This window comes from Carcharhinus amblyrhynchos, chromosome 5, assembly GCF_965287045.1.
Source record: "Carcharhinus amblyrhynchos chromosome 5, sCarAmb.v2.hapA, whole genome shotgun sequence".
NCBI lineage: Eukaryota > Metazoa > Chordata > Chondrichthyes > Carcharhiniformes > Carcharhinidae > Carcharhinus > Carcharhinus amblyrhynchos.
This window is the reverse complement of record NC_137328.1, coordinates 117,132,841-117,150,919: the sequence shown is the minus strand read 5'-3', so window position 1 is coordinate 117,150,919 and position 18,079 is coordinate 117,132,841. Positions and strand designations below refer to the sequence as shown.

General features: G+C 42.6%; 1 protein-coding gene across 1 annotated transcript; it reads right to left on the bottom strand.

The window, feature by feature from the left end:
• Positions 1-13,774: 13,774 nt before the first annotated feature.
• Positions 13,775-15,529, bottom strand: hand2 (heart and neural crest derivatives expressed 2). Its single transcript, XM_080189750.1, has 2 exons — positions 14,984-15,529; positions 13,775-13,870 (listed from the first exon to the last, which is right to left on the bottom strand). The coding sequence occupies exons 1-2, from the start codon at positions 15,527-15,529 to the stop codon at positions 13,775-13,777; spliced, it is 642 nt and encodes a 213-aa protein (XP_080045876.1).
• Positions 15,530-18,079: the final 2,550 nt, after the last annotated feature.

Here is an 18,079-nt window from a genome sequence, read left to right as displayed (position 1 = left end):
AGACTATTGATGATAATCCGGAATTGAAATCTTCCGAAAGCCCACACCGCCTGAAATAATTACAAAGGGTTTCTGCTAAATGTGTCGGCGCAGTCCTTATTGAAAATGAAATGTTACATAATTCCCGGCAAAGGTTATGCTGTGCTGCTAAATTATCAGAGAGCAGTGGTCGTTGGATTGTTATACAAGATATGTATTCTGTTTAATATTTTCTTTAATCCTTGCTTCAGGAAGATGCAGTGTGTGTTTTTCGATACAACCAGAATGATATTTCAATCATACATGTCGAATATATCAGACTGGCGGCACTGAGGACTTTCTCAATATGGTTATCCTTCTCGATGGGATTAGCTTGTGTGCACAGAGTGCTTTTGTTTGTTCAGGCCATTTTTGTTTCATTTTTGTTTTAGCCCTTACGTCACTATTTTCACCGTAACCCCATTGCGGTGTTATTGTAAGCCTACTTGTGACTAATAAATAAATAAACTTTTTTTTATATTCTTGCACTGGCTTAGAATTTTCCTTCCCCCCTGTCCCCCACCCCCATTCACCCCACGAAGGCATTAGTGATGATAGATCCTCCATAATCAACAACTAATGAATTTTAAGGGCCAATTTCTCCCGTCGGACAAACCGGTGGTGTTTGGGGGGTAGGGAGTGGGGTGCAAGAGGACGGTGCAAGTGTGGCTGTGTATGTGTGTTGTGGGGGGGGGGGAACAGGATTTGAAAGAAAAACGTCTCGTTAACGGGGCCGCGTTGTATAAGCGAGGCAGCACATTGCAGCTGCTGGAAATCTGAAGTCAGAACAGAAAATGAAAATGTTATAGCCTTTTCGGCACCTCCCCCTCCTCTCCCCCCCCCGCACACCTATTGCAATGCAGTTTCAAGTGTATTAAACTCCACTTGCTCGGGGTTACCCGCTCGACTTTCAATAAAAAAGACCGTTGCCTTTAACTCTGATTAATTTCCCCATCTGTCTAACCTGCATGAGGAATAAGCTGTCTGGTGTTTGATAATTATCATAGTCGCTTGAAACCACCGCGATGTCGAGCAAATAAAGATGAAGTATTCAATATATCATTAGGCATGCTAACAATTATTGGTGTCTAGAGTTTTTCCGAATGGAATGATAGAAAATGGACTTAAACGACCGAGGGGTCATTGGGTGCCAGTCCAGAACGTTTAGTAAAACCAACAGAACTATTAGGGGACTAATAGAATTGACCATCCAAATGAGGCCCAAATATTAACCCCTTTAAAATGCACTGACAACTACCGAGGTAAACCGTAGGAATGTCCCATCGAAGCCACAAAACAAAAGCTCCGTCCCTAAACTGCAGCCCACATCTCCTTGCCCACACCACAAGAAAATTGCAGTGACCATTATCATTGTTAAGACTTTCCAACGGGGAGAAGTTTAAAGTTGATTTATTGGTCAAACAAAATAGGCTTACATTAGCACTGCAATGAAGTTACTGTGAACATCCCCAACCCGCAGTCAGTACCTAAAGCATCCGCCCAGAAAGGCAAGAAAAATAATATTGATGAGCGAAAGAGAGAGAGAAAAAAATCACCCATCCATCAGTTAAGCCACCCCCGCCGATGGAACCAATCCTCTACCCCACCCAATTGTTTCAGCTGGAAATAGCCATGTCTTCCGCTTCTTTCAGACTCTTCGCTACGACCTCACTGGATTTAACAAATTTAGCCGCAGACCCCCATCGGAATATCTAGGAAAACATGCATGGCAATTCTGGACCGAAGTTCAGTTAAAGCGGGTTGGCAGATAACATAAAACTAAAGCAGGTTTGTAGATAACATAGGATAAAACCCAGTCAATGCGTACTGTAAGCAAAATAGTGCAGAGCATCGCAACCGAGCAAAATACGCAACACATGTGGACCCTGAAATATTAAGGGGGGGGGGGGAGGGGGAATTAAAGCCCTTACGTTTACCCAAAATGTTACATCTGCAAGCTATTTATGTAATTGTCTTTTTCTGTATTTAAATACTTTCGAGTATTAATTATTTCGCATAATACACTTCTCTAACGCCCACCTTTAAACATTCATGACATATTATGCAGCAACAATAAGGTACTTCATACTACGATCCTGTGACCAACGCTAGCGTGGAATGAAATGGACAAAGTTTGCCCTCACACGACGGAAACAATTCTCTTGCCAAGCGGCGAAGTTTACGCCCTAGCTGTGACTGTAACACTGCATTCTGCATCCTCCCCTTTCCTTCTCTAGGTACAGTATGGCTTTATCTGTATAGGGTAAGAAACAATAATTTTCACTGTATATTAATGCATGTGACAACAATAAATCAAATCAAAGAATGCCACACACTTTCCAAGCTACACTTGCAACCACCAAAAAACGAAATCTTACTGGATGAATCCCCTCCCGGGTGTCTAAAACGTTGGTGACGCTGTTTTTTTTATATATATATAAACGGAACTCCTATATATTTTCTCTCGTCATGAAATATGCTTCTGCGTTTCCTTCTTTTCAATGGGTTTCAAGTGGCGTTCGATGCGCCGCTTCACTTTTCTTGTCAAAATGTTTACCATTTAATTATTGCCGCAGACAAAAAAAAGCAGAAAATCCACAAACACTGAATCTGGGCTCCGTGAGCTAAAAGCAGACACACTCTGCAGAATCACTGGCCCTGACACCCAGGCCTCGACCACTTGGGAGGTCTTATATGTTCCGCAAAACTGAAAGGGTCTTTATGCCTATATACAATATAGACACGCACACATATATACTACAGGTCTGGTTCCTTATCGTGCCTCTTGGAGAGACCATATGGGCGAAGTAGATACTCTAAAGGAATGTTTAATGGTCTACGCTGAAAATACTATCTGTGAAAAGGAGACATGAAATCTCCATTATTTTTAGAAAGGATTTTCCGCGTGTTCAGTTTATTTCGAGACACATTCGGAAAGTGACATCTTGTTCCGATGTACTCCCCACCGTTAACAATCACACCCGTCTCTACATTGTGAAAACAAATCAATGTGCGGATCATTCGGCTCACGCAAGAAATCGAATTAAACTTCCAGCCAGCAAGAGGAGAGGAATGTGCATGTTACCAACTGTAATATCACATATTTTCTCCACAAATTGATACAAATCACATTTTCAAGTTTAAAAATATTTCCATGTACGATGTTTCAGAATCCAAACAAGTACTCGGCCAAACTGGGAAGGTATTCTTTCCTCGCCCCTGCAGTGATTATTATTTTTTTAAAATGGGAATTCATTAATAAGCGCGACTAGGCCTACTCAAGCCGACTCCTGTCTTCTAGGGCAATTTTCTATAACATCCACTCTTAGCCTTTGCTTTAGTGAGGCAGAGACAGAGAAAAGCAAGAAATTAACAAGTGCACGACCTCTATTTCACACAAGTGAAAAGTGTTGAATCGTGTCCAACTCGCCCGCTGAGACGATTGCCATTTCGATTATTCCGGTTGCAATGATTTTACCTCCGGCCTCAACTAGACCATCTTTTCCATTCGCCGAAAGGCAGTTTTTAGAGATGAATTTATATTTTTCTCGAATTAATCTGCAACTGCATCTACTGACCTTGCATTAACACACACACAGGCACACATATGCAAAAGCACAAACACATATGGCCTGCATGTGGCCTATACATTGCACACACACACACACACACGCAAAACATGTTGCACACAAATGTACATGTTAGCTAAACTTCCTGAAAAGTTCTGTGTCACAGAAAAGGGGCTCATTTTAAGGAATTCCATTGTTTGATAATTGTTCTGATCTGAGAAGATTTCAAGATTAATATGCGCACATCTAAATACTAGCTCGAAAGTTAGAGCCGTCCCCCAGTCTGGTTCTCGGTCAATCCAGGACAGTAAAGAGGCAGAATCTCAACATACAGAATCTCAACATGCAGATACCAACCACCCCGCAATGCACAGTCACACACATATATGTGTGTGTATATAGACACGAACTGTGTTACTTTGTTAACTTATCATTGAAATAGAGACATAATAATGCTCGTTAGGTCAAATTAATCAAAGTCGTACTTCGGAAATGTGAAAGGAAGAATTGGATTGGTTTTAGTGATCACTTGGCAGCACAATATTAGGAAAGAAACGCTAAAGTTAAATTTTATTTATTAGTCACAAGCAAGGTTTATATTAACACTGCAGTGAAATTACTGTGAAATTCCCCGTTCACAGACTCCAGAATATATCTCCGAGCCCGGCACGATGACATGGAGTGTGTGGCTATAACATTCCACCTCTGATGGGTTTCAGACTGACCTGCCCTGCCGCGATGGGGATGGATGGGAGAAGGGCCCGTGGTAGACGTACAGGACAGTGCGGAAACCCAATCTCACATACAGTAGCGCCCAGGCCTCAGCCCCATCTGGGATCTGTCACGCTGACAGCGCCATAGGTCAGAGAAAGAGAGGGAGGGAGAGCGAGGGAGAGACTCTCCAAAAACGCAACACAGCATCCCCCGAAATATCAGACTGCACACCCAGTGCTACACAGCGTCCCACACCACCCTTCCCGCTGCTTCACCTTCAACGACCCGTTAACAAGGGGACAAATCTTCAGCTATTCCCATTCGGAACAGATTAGCATTCGCCCGAATCTCTGACTCAGTTTTAATTTTCATAATTCGAACACAACTCTCCAGAAAACAAGCTCTGTGTGGAATTTTTTACACTAAAATGCAACCGAAATATGGGCAATGTACCAAATATACGCGCTAATCCAAATAGTAACCAAATGTTATTGTGGAGTGTGCACTGCCCAACTTTGAGCTTTTAAAGTTCTTAATAAGTTTAGCTCCTATCAAGAGTTCCTGCCGAGGTATAAAAAGTCCATTGTTAACTCATCAAATGTGCATTGAGTTGATGTGTCAATATATACATGCATGCACTATATACATGTGTACCCATGCTATACTTATATACATGCTCAGTATATATATAGTATATATGACATGATATACACATATTTTCTAGACACAGGAGCTCTCTAATTCATAAGAGGTCAAAAAGTCTTCCTATTAATTTTCTCTTAGAAATATCTCTATACACACACCCAATTTTCATTTTTAACTCATTAGATGTCTGTAGAATTAGCGTCTCAAGTGGATGCACATATCTCAACAAAGAAAATAAAAACATAGACACCATTCAGCGACGTATTAAATGAGTTCAGAATAGCAATGACTTCAAATCGCTCCATCAGGACACCCTTTCAGACACGCTGTTCGCATGTACACTCCATTCCATATATTGTGCAGACCCACTCCGGGCGCATTCCTGGCAATATCCTGATATATGGAAGTCGTTATCTGACCCCAGGTTTGCACCTCGCATACTTAGTGCCGGCACAGTCAATTTTGTTTATATCTCAGGCCGGTTATGCGGAGCAATTGTTTCATTAGCGACCCCCCTGCCTCCCCCCCACCCAACATCAGCGTGGACAAACAAAAAACCCATCTGTAAATTTGGATAATGCATAGTCAGGATTTCTTTCTCTCTGTTACAGTTCATTTCTTATCTGCTTTGACCAAATTGCACAGAATTCAAAGAGACTAAGTCGGTTAGAATTATATTTACTGTAGTTTAGAAGAGTGAGAGGGGATCTCGTAGTACCTTACAAGATTCTAACTGGGGTAGATTCAGAAAGAATGTCCTCGATAATAGGGGGAATCCAGAAATAGGGGTCATAGTTTGAGGATAAGGGGTAAACCTTTTAGAACTGAGGTGAGGAGAAATTTCTTCATCCAGAGGGTGGTGAATGTGTGGAATTCACTCCCACAGAATGGAGTTGAGGCCAAAACGTTGTGTGATTTCAAGAAGAAACTAGATATAGCTCTAGGGCCTAAAGGGATCAAGGGATATGGGGGGGGGGGGAGGCGTGGAGGAGGGGGGATCAGGATATTGAATGATCAGCCGTGATAGGGTCTTTTAAGAGACTTCTGGATGAGTACATGGGACTTAGTAGGATTGAGGGTTATAGGTAAGCCTAGTAGGTCGAGAAATGTTCGGTGCAACTTTTGGGCCGAAGGGCCTTTTGTGCTATAGTTTTTCTATGTTCTAAAATGAATGGCGGAACAGTCTCGAAGGGCCGAATGGACTACTCCTGCTTCTTGCTTCTATGCTCCATTCCGCAAACAATAACATTAACAATAAATGTCGAAATATGTATAACTAATGCCGATTTTTACATTACTTTGGATTATCTGCTAATTATCAATATTTTCAATAGATTTAGTAGTTTAATATATTTAATAATTTGTAGATGATCCAAAGTAATAATACATTCAATATTTTACCTAGAAGATGAAGACTAGATGGTCGCTAATGTTATTCACCATATTCTGATAATACTCGTCTGCAGAGGATCACTTTCTGTGAAATTATTAACGAACCCCTGCCTCAATGAAGGAAACTCACTCTAAAGCAGCCTGTTTGGCTTCTCAACATAATATGGAGTTTATGTCGCAAATGAAATCAGCGACCTTGTCTGGATTTTTAAACCTTTAAGGAAGTTATTCTGAATAATCGGTCAGTCTAAGAGATAGTTCAGCAATCTATCAGTAAAGAGCATTCCAGTTACGAATCCATTCATTAGGAAAAAACTACAAGAACCTCATTGCGGTCTTTTTTTAAAATTAGAATGCAAATTGCTGGAGGCTCCAGAAATCTATTTCAGGGAGAGTACCTCATTCGTCACAATTAACCAGCCCCTTTTGCTCATAAGTTTAGGAAGCCAATTCAGAATGGAAAGGAGGCCAAGAGGCCAGCGACTTATACCTAGCACTGGAACCTGGGTATCTTTTAACAAAGGGATCTCCGAATACAGACCGCCACTTCTACCACAAAGAGTGGGGAGGGGGTTCCCCCTCATTTGGAGTGTGTGTGTTTAAACTTCTTTCTAAAATTTAAATAAAAACAACTTCTGCTTTGGAGGTACATTGCAACTACGGCTGTTAGAGCGCTGTATCTACTAAATCACAAGTCATTCATTCTACAATGGGTCGAATCAGCTTGCTTTATTTTCAGTGGAATGGTGGCTTTACGCTTATTGAAGCCTCGAACAGACCATTCCTGAAACCGAGGTCACCTCCGAGACGCACCGAATGAAGTGTGCCGTTTACGTCCCATTAATGCCTCCTATAATAAAACCGATCCTGCTTCTCAGGCCCACCCCGGAGAGCAAAACGCTCCAGGAAACCTATGAATTAACTCTCAACTACCCTGGACTTCAGGCAGTTATTGTTCACTCACCCTAGGACAGTTCCACAAAGAAAAAAAATGCTGATTATAACCCCGAATTCGTGATCTCTACGTTATATGTAATATATTTTGTGCATATATATCTATGAACAATCCTCACATTATAAATAGGCACCATATACATTTGCTACATCACACAATGCGCCCCACAAACACACATACCACACACGTAAAATCACACACACTCCTTATGTCCAAGCAATATATAGTATATACACATTGTACACACAGACTTAGTCACTCACATGTTCTTTCTCGCACATAAGCTCTTCCCAGTTGTATTTAAAGATGGTTTAGAAGTGATACTAGCCAGCTCCTAGTTGCCGCAGTCATACAAATATACCCCCAACCAGCCACCCCTGAATGGCATATTCGTACAACTCGGCAACACACACACACACACACACACACTTTCTCGCATCCGCATTCCATATTTTGAAATCTAATGCCTCCAACTGGAAGGAGTTGGGATGATTACACCCAATTCGAGAACAGGATGGCTCCTGGCCGTCTGATCTGACGTCAACCTGTCTATAGGCGAGTTCGGAAAGATAGAACATGCAACCGAGGGGGAGGCCGGAGCTCAGTAATCACTCCCAGATGTCTGTGATGCTAGAAATAAGAACTTTTATGGTGTCGCAAGATCAAACTTTAAGCCAACAATATAAAATACGATGAACAAAGTCCCCCCAACCCCCCTCGCCACAAAAGAAAATGCCTCCAGAAATAAATTATATTGCCTTCCGTAAGGCTTAATAGAAAATTTGGGAGGGTCAGTGATATCAAGTAATGCCTGAATGTTGACCAGGGCTTAAACATCTTTTGCAATCTTAGTTGATGGAGTGAGACTGAAGAATGATTGGAGGTAGATTCATTTCTAGCACGCAAGAGTTTTGACACAACTTCCCTAACGGGTTGAGCCGGTTCGGGGGTTAAGCAGAGAGGGGTGGCTCCTTCAGTTTTAACTTTTCGAGTGTAGACCTCTTAAATCGCAATCGCATTTTTTGCCACGCTCTGCGTGGAGACCACGAGAAAGAGCCACCTGTCTGTAAGGTCAACTTTATTTCTTTGCCTCCTCCACTGGCATCAGCCCAAAGGTCGTTCCAAGGTCAAGGATTATCTGAAGCTCCAATCGGAGGGGAATGGCCCATGGGTCTATCTTTGACGCCGTCTTGACACTGATAACAAATTATCAGCAATTATCTGGTTACTGGAGACATTGGGATCTGCTAATATCATGTAAAAGCTAATCAGTCGCTCTGCCTTCAGGGATGTGCGTGTCGGGGGTGGGAAGGAGGGAGTCAGTGGATGTCCCAGAGAGAGAAAACAACAACCTAGAGACGGGAGGCAGAAAGAACATTGATGCTGGAACTGGCTATAAGATGATACATCTTTATAGGGCGCGAGTTGCTTTTACATTTAACATACATCAGCTATTTCAGCGGACTGGGCTAATTCGAGAAAGATTATGAGGGGAAAGAAGCATTTCGTACAAATACTTATCACAAAGTGCTGTATTATTACCAAAGGGCGTGTTCATATTCACTGATAAATGTGATTATTTGTGAATATATTACTATATAGCCAATCAATCTATGCAAACTTCCAATGTATAAATATCAATTATAATAATTATTAATTTTAAATTCTAGACATCTGGAAGGTGGCATCTGCCTTTATATTTGTAGCTAGCAGGATTGTTTATCAGTCTGAGATAAGAACGGTTGTTTAAATGCTATAACTCAGGAGGTTTTGTTTATATTATGTGTATATATTACAGAAGGGACCCTGTCACACTGCGGTGCCCAGCTGCCTTTTAATACAGGGGAAAAGTTATTGTTTACAGGATAGATATTTCACCACCCCTCCGCCCCCCGGCGTAAATAACACCTATTTAAAAAATAATAAAAAAAGACGAAACTGTGTTTCAAAACGGAGATCATGGCCCGGTGATTTAAAACACCCAGTCGATCACATAAGAAAATCCATTCATTTGCCGCGGTGCATATTGCGGCCAATCTGCCTTTGGTCGAACAAGCGATCACAAATTGCGGTGGGAATCTACTTAGCTGCACAATTACATGTACCCCATTTCTATCTTTCAGCAATGCAGGTCGCCTTCCTTTACTGTCCTGGTCTGCCGTGGATAGAAAGATTGATTCGGGCAGGGTCACTCCGATTGTGCGGGGCCTTTCCCTGACTGGTATGTGTTAGGAAACTGTGCCAACATGTCACTAGACCACTGAACCTTTCAGCTAGAACTTTCTTCAATGCGGGCCGCTCGCACTGCATTCACCGAATGGGCCCCTTTCAATCGCAGCGCCTTTTGAGGATTAATTTACAGAGAAATTGGAAGGCAACGATAGCACGGAAAACTCCCAGAAGCGGGACGTGGGTCCCCAGATTTAACAGAAACTGCCGAGCCTGCATGTTACAGAATATTAAATACTTATTGACGAAGTGCTCTATTTATTATCATAGGGTGTGCTCGTATTCACTGTTAACTGTGATTAATTGCGAATGTATTACCATATAGCCAAACACGTCGATTATCTATGCAAACTTTCAAAGTATAAATGTCAATTATAATTTTTTTAAACATTCTAGACATTTGGAAGGTGACATCTGCCTTTATATTTGTAGCTAGCTGGATACTTTATCAGTCTGAGATAGGTACGGTCGCTTATATGCTATAACTCAGGCGGTTTTATCTATAAATTGTATATTTTACAGAAGGGACCCTGAGACACCCGGCCAGATTCAGTTGCCCTTAATACAGGGGAGCAGTTACTGTTCACAGCATGGCTAATTGTCAACTCAGTCATTAATAATAACTGGAATGGGAACAGCCCCTGCTTAATATTAAGATGCGGCCTTCAGAAATAAGAACCGGCGATTATAAGGCGCTGGGAAGGTGCATGTGTTGATCGGGGAAGGACAATTTTGAAACTTTTAGACTCCATCGGTCAAATCAAACAACGAACACCAATTGCCAATGGTGCTTGCACGGAACAATCTGACATGTAACCTGTGACTATTTACGGCCGCACTCCAGTTTTGCCAGCTGAGGTGTCAATGAAGACACGGAGAAGGCTGAATTTGAATGAGGGGAGGTTGCTGCACTCGATGGAAGTGGCAACGACAATATATATAAATAAAAATACAATCTGAATATGGACTGGAAAACCCGCGTTAGTCATTCGGTCAATGGACCCTTGGAAAATAATTTCCCAGGGTGAAAATGGGTGTGGGGGGAGGGGGAGGGGAGAGGCTGCAAGGAGCCTGGCAATAATATTGTTATCGGCGGAGAGCAGACCCCACATGTTGCAGCGGGTCCATTCCCGACACTCCATCACTGCACCATTTAGCATTTTAACGTCAAATCGGACATTTGCTTCGGCTCCGGCTTGTCTAGGACTCAAATGCTTTTGGCCCCGCACAGGACTATTTTAAACAAGGCGGCCTTTCCATTAAACAAAGGGCTAAGGAAATTATTATCGCAGATATTCACGCTCTCGCTAAGCAGGACTCTATTAATCAGTCCATCCACCTAGCTTTCCACCTCTCATCCCCTCGCTTCTGAAGAATAATATATTTGTACCTTTGCTAAAATATAGTAGCTACGCAGGCCAGCAGGAAGTGACTACTGTTTATTTGCTCTGAGGTTTAATCATTATGTGTCTGGCTAGTGGCACCCAGGAACACCAGTCCTGTTTAAAAGAGGGCTCCGTCAAATAAACATGTGTAAGCCGTCATCTCCGCCTCTTTGTACAGTACCTGGTATGGCATGGTGCAATCCGCCAACAAAATGAGCACCTAATTGATGAATTGCACAATGGGGATGCTAATTTTTCCAATGAGGAGAATAGGAGAGAGGGGGTTTGTAATATATTGTATAGATTTCAGAACGGCAGAAGAGTAACTAAGCATCGATCACAGCTGCACTCGCTCCTATGTTCGCTCTAGCCCACTCCGCCATCACTCTGGGGGATTTTAAATTCCTAGCGTGTGAAATATTGATGGCGAGAAGGCTGCACCTTGTTCGTAACCGAAGCTGCATTTCACAGGCAGCCATCAAGAACTGGGTCACTGCAACAGCCCACACTGGGCTTGCCGCGGCCGAAGATAGATTCAACCGAGGTGGTCGAACATTTTGTAAAGCGAGCGGCTAAGGGGATGACTTCAAAGGCCATTTGCAGGGAGTGGAAAGGTGCACTAAATTTGCCTGTAGCCGGCGTGGGGGACAGACTGCAACCATCGCCCGGACTGGCAACAAATGCACTTTAATGTAAACACAACAAACATAAAATATGACCCTGTAGGGCACATCACTTCTCCCTATCCAACAGCAGTTTTGTTAACCCCGCAACCTTTGCCTTTGTAGCTTACTTGCAAACAGGGTGTAAAACCTGTCTTATCTTTTATGGGCAGTTGCAGATATAACCGACCCGAAACGGGCGTCGAGTGCAAAAAAAAAGTGAAGAAGGTTGGGGGGCGGGGGGCGCGGTGGTGGGGGGATAGTGATGCACCCACGGCGGACAAGCACTGAGACATTCCGCCTCACTACATAGGGAACTGAGCACACTGAAACTCACTGAACAGCAAAGGACAACTCTGAATTGGCCAATCGCACTAAACATTGTTTTTTTTTCTCTCTGTTTGAATTGTATTAAGACCTGCAATCGCCAACCACGTAAACATTCACACTTCCCTTCTCTAAACTGTAACATGTTAATATTGAACACACACACACACAAATATACACACGTTAAAACAATCCTTTCTCAGAAGGTTCACTAAGTTCTGTTACAAAAAGACTGTTCCTAACTCTCCTACCGGCTGTGTTCCAGTCTAGCCTGTCAGAAGTCAAAGGCGACTCTACATAGCTCAAAGACAATTGTCTCCTTTAAAGAAATTATTTTAACAGCGAGTGTGGAGAGAGGGAGAAAATAATCCTTCTCAAGTCTTCGAGTGTAAATGGAAGGAAGACTATGCAGGCAAACTAAATGTATTCGACCCGAACAATGTTAAGCATTTCGCATTCCCCCCTCCCTGATAAAAGTGAAAATACTTTTTAAACAGAGGCTTCACGTTTTGGTAGGGCTCAATCTTTAAATGCAATCTGACTAGGCTGATTTACCCATACTGGTCCCCATTTGATCAGTTTTAATTATCCAATTTTCTATTTGTCCCAGAGCTTTATCGACATTAGTTTATTTCGAAAAAGCAAAACGGGCTCAAATCCTGTAGGGACTAGGCCCATTAATTAGAAAACAAATCATGACTTTTCTTTTTTGAGGGGGGGGGCGGTGGGGGTGATGTACCTTAAAAATCCAACAGGGATCAGTTCACGTTACTCAGACAAGAGCGCTAACTCAGCGCCGAGGAATGTTTGGAAAACCTTTACAAATCTTGTTGTAATTAATGTATTGGATGTCTGCCATTTGCGATTTTAAAAATACCCCGAAAGAAATTGTAACTCGAGCGAAGTTAGAGCAAAAAAACTTTTTAAATCTTGCAACTCGAAGCCACACGACACTCGCTTGCGAAAAGCAACATATTTACAGATAATTATCGGGTTTAATTTTATTTCATTAATACGACAGCCAATTGCCTTTTCAGTTTTTTTCTCTCTTTACTAATTCATTAGACTGTACTAAACATAACCCGAGTTTAACCTATTCACGTTTGCAGACCCGAGTTGAAATGATGCAAGTGTTATATCTATGATTTGTTTTGTTAAAAAAGTGTTTTTTTTATTGACAATAATTACAACGTTTACAGCTCGAATATTAATCTCCACTTTTTTTTTGGACGGAAGTGCACAAGTCAAACAATGATTGGGAAATTATCGAATGAAATATTGCATGACCACAATACGACAACATAATACTATATACTGCACACTTAACATGACCAACCGCACTGTGGTTACACCTTATGCTTCTCTCCAATATAACGTTGGGGGGGGGGGGGGGGGCGGGGAGGCTCTTGAATATTTATATCCAACCAAAAAGATGTACAAGGTATTTCCAAAGGTACACTTCACATACATAATTCTTTATCAAGATTTGAGAGTGTGTTTGTGTGTGTGTGTGTGTGTGCGTGCTATAATTTTTAACACTTAAAAATGAAGAAAGAAACATTCACATCTACTATGAAACAATACAACCCCTTACCCACTTGTCTTCCAAAAGTGAAATTCATGTTCCTCCAACAATCCGTTCACTCTCTTTCTCGGGGCTGGGGTAAATTGCACTTAAATAAAGTTGATTCTGAACAATGCAGAGCTTCTGTCGACGTACGAAAGCTGGTGGGACAGTACTTGGGGTGGGGGGGGGTGGCGATTTGGGGGGGGGGGATGGGATGGAGGGTTGGGTGGTTGGGTGGGTGGGTGGGGGGGGAGGTAAAACAAATTGGGAAGTCTCTTCCGCCCCCATCTTCTGAGTTCAGGTCCAAACTTTCACTGTTTGAGCTCCAGAGCCCAGACGTGCTGTGGCCACCCAGTCCTGCCTTTAGTTTTCTTGTCGCTCGCCACTGTATTCTTCAGAACCTCATTCTGTGAAATCCCAGCAAAGTGAAAACGGGACACGGTTAATTATGACGCGACTGTTGTAGATTTTATGTTAAAAAATACAAGTGCACCCATTCATAATACAGACAACACCCCACCACTTTGCCAGCGTTACTCGCTCACAAAGTATACACTAGCACACACACACACGCTAAAAAGGTTGGAACATTTAAAAAATATATATTTGCGCCTTAAAAGGTTTTTTTTTGCAACAGAATCTTCGGATTCAGCTCATAGTCCCCTCGTTGAAAATCTACAATGGGATCTAAGCGCCTCGATTGAGCCTTATGCACGTTTTTCTTTCCAGATAATAATGTGGGGGTTTTTTTGGAGTAAACACTTCCACATTTAGCCTATGACCTTGGTAGTTTTACATTTGTAATAAGCTTCGCTCAACAACAACAACAACAAAAAATATATACCCCTACCACGGTGTGTTTGCTGTTAGTGAAAAGGCGGGGGCGGGGGGGGGAGGAATTAGTTCAGACTTGAAATCAGTCGCCGCTTGAGTTGAACTGGGACAGGCAGTGCTCTGGGCGAACGTTCAAAACACAAGACCGTTACTTCGCATGGTGTTTGCTACTTTCCCATGGGAGGGACAGATCTGATATATATATATGTATATATTATATATACCCTACAAAATACGATTGGAATTCGAGAAATGACTTCAGGTGAGGGATAGGCAACTCGCTGCCAGAACTTTACACTGAAGCAGAATGGGAAAGTTCAGAGTCCATTCTTTGCAGAAATCCCAGAACGAAATCAGACAGGGTCGAAATTCCTGTAATTGTTTCCTCCCGGTCTACTACTCCTTGTCAAAAAAAAAGTCGTTTGCACACACACAATCCCAAATTCCTACAGAATAAAAAAAAAATCACTCCATCTACCATTAAGCCGAGCGCGCCTTTTTTTTTGCAATTGACTGAATGAAACTAATAGTGTTGCATGGAATCTTTTCAGTTGGAGTTAGAGGGAAAATTAAACAGAGAGAGCCACAGTTGCAATTTGTGATGTTGCCTTAATAGGGATGGGGGGGGGGGGGTAGGGAAGCATTTTCTATATAATAAACTACAAGTGCAATTTGAATTTACTTACCAGCTCCCGCTTCCTTTTCTCCTCTTTAACATCCACCTTCTTGATTTCAGCTTTGAAGGCCTCCGTCTCCCCATTCTGGTCATCTTTGGCCAGGAGGTCCATGAGGTAGGCAATGTAACTGGTGGCCAGGCGCAGGGTCTTGATCTTGGAGAGCTTGGTGTCGGCGGGCACGTTGGGGATGCACTCGCGGAGCTCGGCGAAGGCGCTGTTGATGCTCTGAGTCCTGCGCCTCTCCTTGCGGTTGGCCGTGCCCCGGCGCTTGGTCGGGCGGCCCGCCGCCACCGCCACGGCGGCCGCCGCCGCCGCCGACGAGACCCCCCCGTACGACGTGTGGTCGAGCCCGGCGCCGCCGTTGGCGTACTCGGGGCTGTAGGACGGCGCCATTGTGTAGTCGGGGGGAGACATCTCGGCGTGGCTGATGAGCCAGCCGTGGAAGTAGGGGCTCTCTTCGTGACAGCGGCTGGCGGCGGCAGCGGCGGCCGCAGCGGCGAAAGGATAACCATCGTGTACCACTGTGTGATGAGGGAATCCTCCAACTAAACTCATCTTCCGATTATAAAGCGTCCTTTCTCCCCCTCTCTCTCCCCCTCTCCACAATGTATTGAAGAATTAACAGAGAGAGAGAATAGCAAAGTGTGCAATAACTTGCAAGTATCTCTTTTAGATTTTTTTTTACCCTTTCCCCCCTCCTCCTCCTCCTCCTCCTCTCTTTTTGTTTTGGATATTTTGCTGCCCAAACACACAAGTGAAGAAATGTTTTAAAGCTTTTCTCTTTTTTTTTAAATATCGCGGTGCTTTACTTACAGCCAACTTCCTCCATTGTGCAGTTTCTCCCCGGACAGTTTCCCCTTTGCATTAAAGTAAATGTCACTTTGGAAACCAAACAAAAAAGTCTTCTTTGAAGGTCAACAAAAAAATGTGTGCTGGGCTCCCCCGTTGCAAGGAGCATCAAGATACACAACACCGCAGAGAGAATGAGTGAGGGGGGTTGGGGGGGGCAGTGAAAAGATAATCTTCTTCAGATGAATTTGGAGAGGGTTCAGCACTTGGTCCCTGTCTCTCTCTCACACACACTCACGCAGAAGAGAGAGAGAGAGAAAAAATAAGCCCAACAGAATTATTAGCAGTGGTGCTCCAATATTTTCTTGATCCAGTCACTCCGAAGTGCAGCAACAACAGGATTTTCCAATCTCCATGTAAAGCTGCATCTTTAGTCAGCTTGGGTTAATATATGGCGTCAGAGCGCCTAGCGGCCAATGGGCCAGCAACAGGGGAGGGTCCCCCCCCCACCCTCATCACGAAAACTTGCAATTTTTTTTCATGTTTACCTTTCTAATTGTCCAGGCCCACTTTTTTTGGATTGGCTTTTTTTCTCTTTGCAATTTCTCCTGCATCATGAATTTAACAACGTGTAAAAAAAAGAGGGTCTCGTAAACAGGTATTGTCCGGATCAGCCTTGAAGGATTTTTTTTTCTCTCTGGGACGGTGGTTTAAAGATAAACGAACTATATTGAAGACACCGGTATTGCTAATTCAAAACAAAATCAAACCTATAAATGCATGCTTGGCAGGCTGTGGAGTAAACAGTTTGATTATCCGCCTCTTTTCCTCAAATTTATTTTAAAAAAGATAATAAAATGCAATCGACTGAACCTGCATTGGAAGTAACTGTTCCCGAAATTTCCCTCTTATATTCGTGTCTTAAGAAGTGGGTACATCATGCATTGGCAAATAGAGAGTGTCTAACGTATTACTGGGGGGAAGGTTGATTTCAAATCAGAAAGAACTAGATACATAAATTTCCCCCTCATAACCATTATTTCTTTTTACAGAACCAGAGTTGGGCCAAAAAGCGAACGTGGGATGAATAGACTCTGACATTGAAATGGATCTGATAATGAAGAGAAAACCCATGCCGTGCCTACTCCAACTGAAAATAATGTCTTTTGATTTTCCTCGATAGAGTCCCAATCTGGCCAAATCAAGAACAGCCTCACTGGCATCATGGCGAGGGAGACATAACCTCTTGGCCATCTCTTTGCACAATTATGGCGAGATCTAGTGTCTCTTAATTTGATAGCTGATTCCTGTAATGCAAAGTTAGATGTACGGCTACAGGCGAATACTCCACATGCTCACCAAGGCTCAGAATGTCTTCCAGTTAAGAAAAGGGAGAAGGAGCTAATTTCATACTGGTCATTCTTTCCTGTAACAATTTTAGAGAAAGGAAAAAAAGAAGTAACAGGATATTGATTCTTCCACTGAGATGTATAGGGATCTGTTTAAATCTTGTTCTTTAACATATCTGGCATGGCCTCTGTAGGGAATCTTATCGAAGAACACTGATTTATTATATTCATATTTGAGTGTCAAAATATTGTATCATCCCATGAAGTAAAAAAAAACTTGTTATAATCTTAATCTCAATTATCACTAAAACCCAGATCGCAGCCGTTTGTCCTTTATTATTTTGGTTTATTTTCCGGAGCCAATCCAGCTCACAAAACCCCTCCACAGATAATTGAACAAATTGAGGGTATCCTTGTTCCTAAAGCGTTATCTTGGAAAATTGCTTCCTTAGCATATGCAGCGTTGGAAACACCAATTCCACCGCTTGTTCCAGACTGAAGTTTGCTTCCCACTGCACTTTCTGCATTTGCCTCCTCGGGGAGACTTACCAAGCAGTTCAATAATCTGTAAAGATTTGCACAAACCTTCCTTGTTGTTTCACGCCTGATGTTTGCTACGCAAAGCAGCAAGTAAGAAGTGAGTGAATGATATAAAAATGCATTGAAATATATGGGGAATGAACAGAAAGCGATATTTTCATCTTTTCGCAGTGTGTGTGTTGGGGGACATCTATTTTCACGATTGAAAACAATTAAACACTTAAAATAAAACAAAAAAAGTGTATGACTAAATATGGATTTGGAAAAACAACACAATTTGCCTATTACAACAGTCCTGATGATTATACAAGATCAGCTGATACCTTTAGATTTGAAATAAGCATAAGATCCGTTTTCTGTGGCAAGGGCACTGCTCCGAATTAGATATTTCTTCGTTGCATCATGCAAGAGCGTTCCAGACTGACCG

Excerpts from the sequence above, each read along its gene's own strand:
- hand2 (XM_080189750.1), bottom strand. The coding sequence starts at position 15,529 with ATGAGTTTAGTTGGAGGATTCCCTCATCACACAGTGGTACACGATGGT. Across the intron at positions 13,871-14,983 it reads AGAAAAGGAAGCGGGAGCTG|AATGAGGTTCTGAAGAATAC; the intron begins GTAAGTAAATTC and ends GGGATTTCACAG.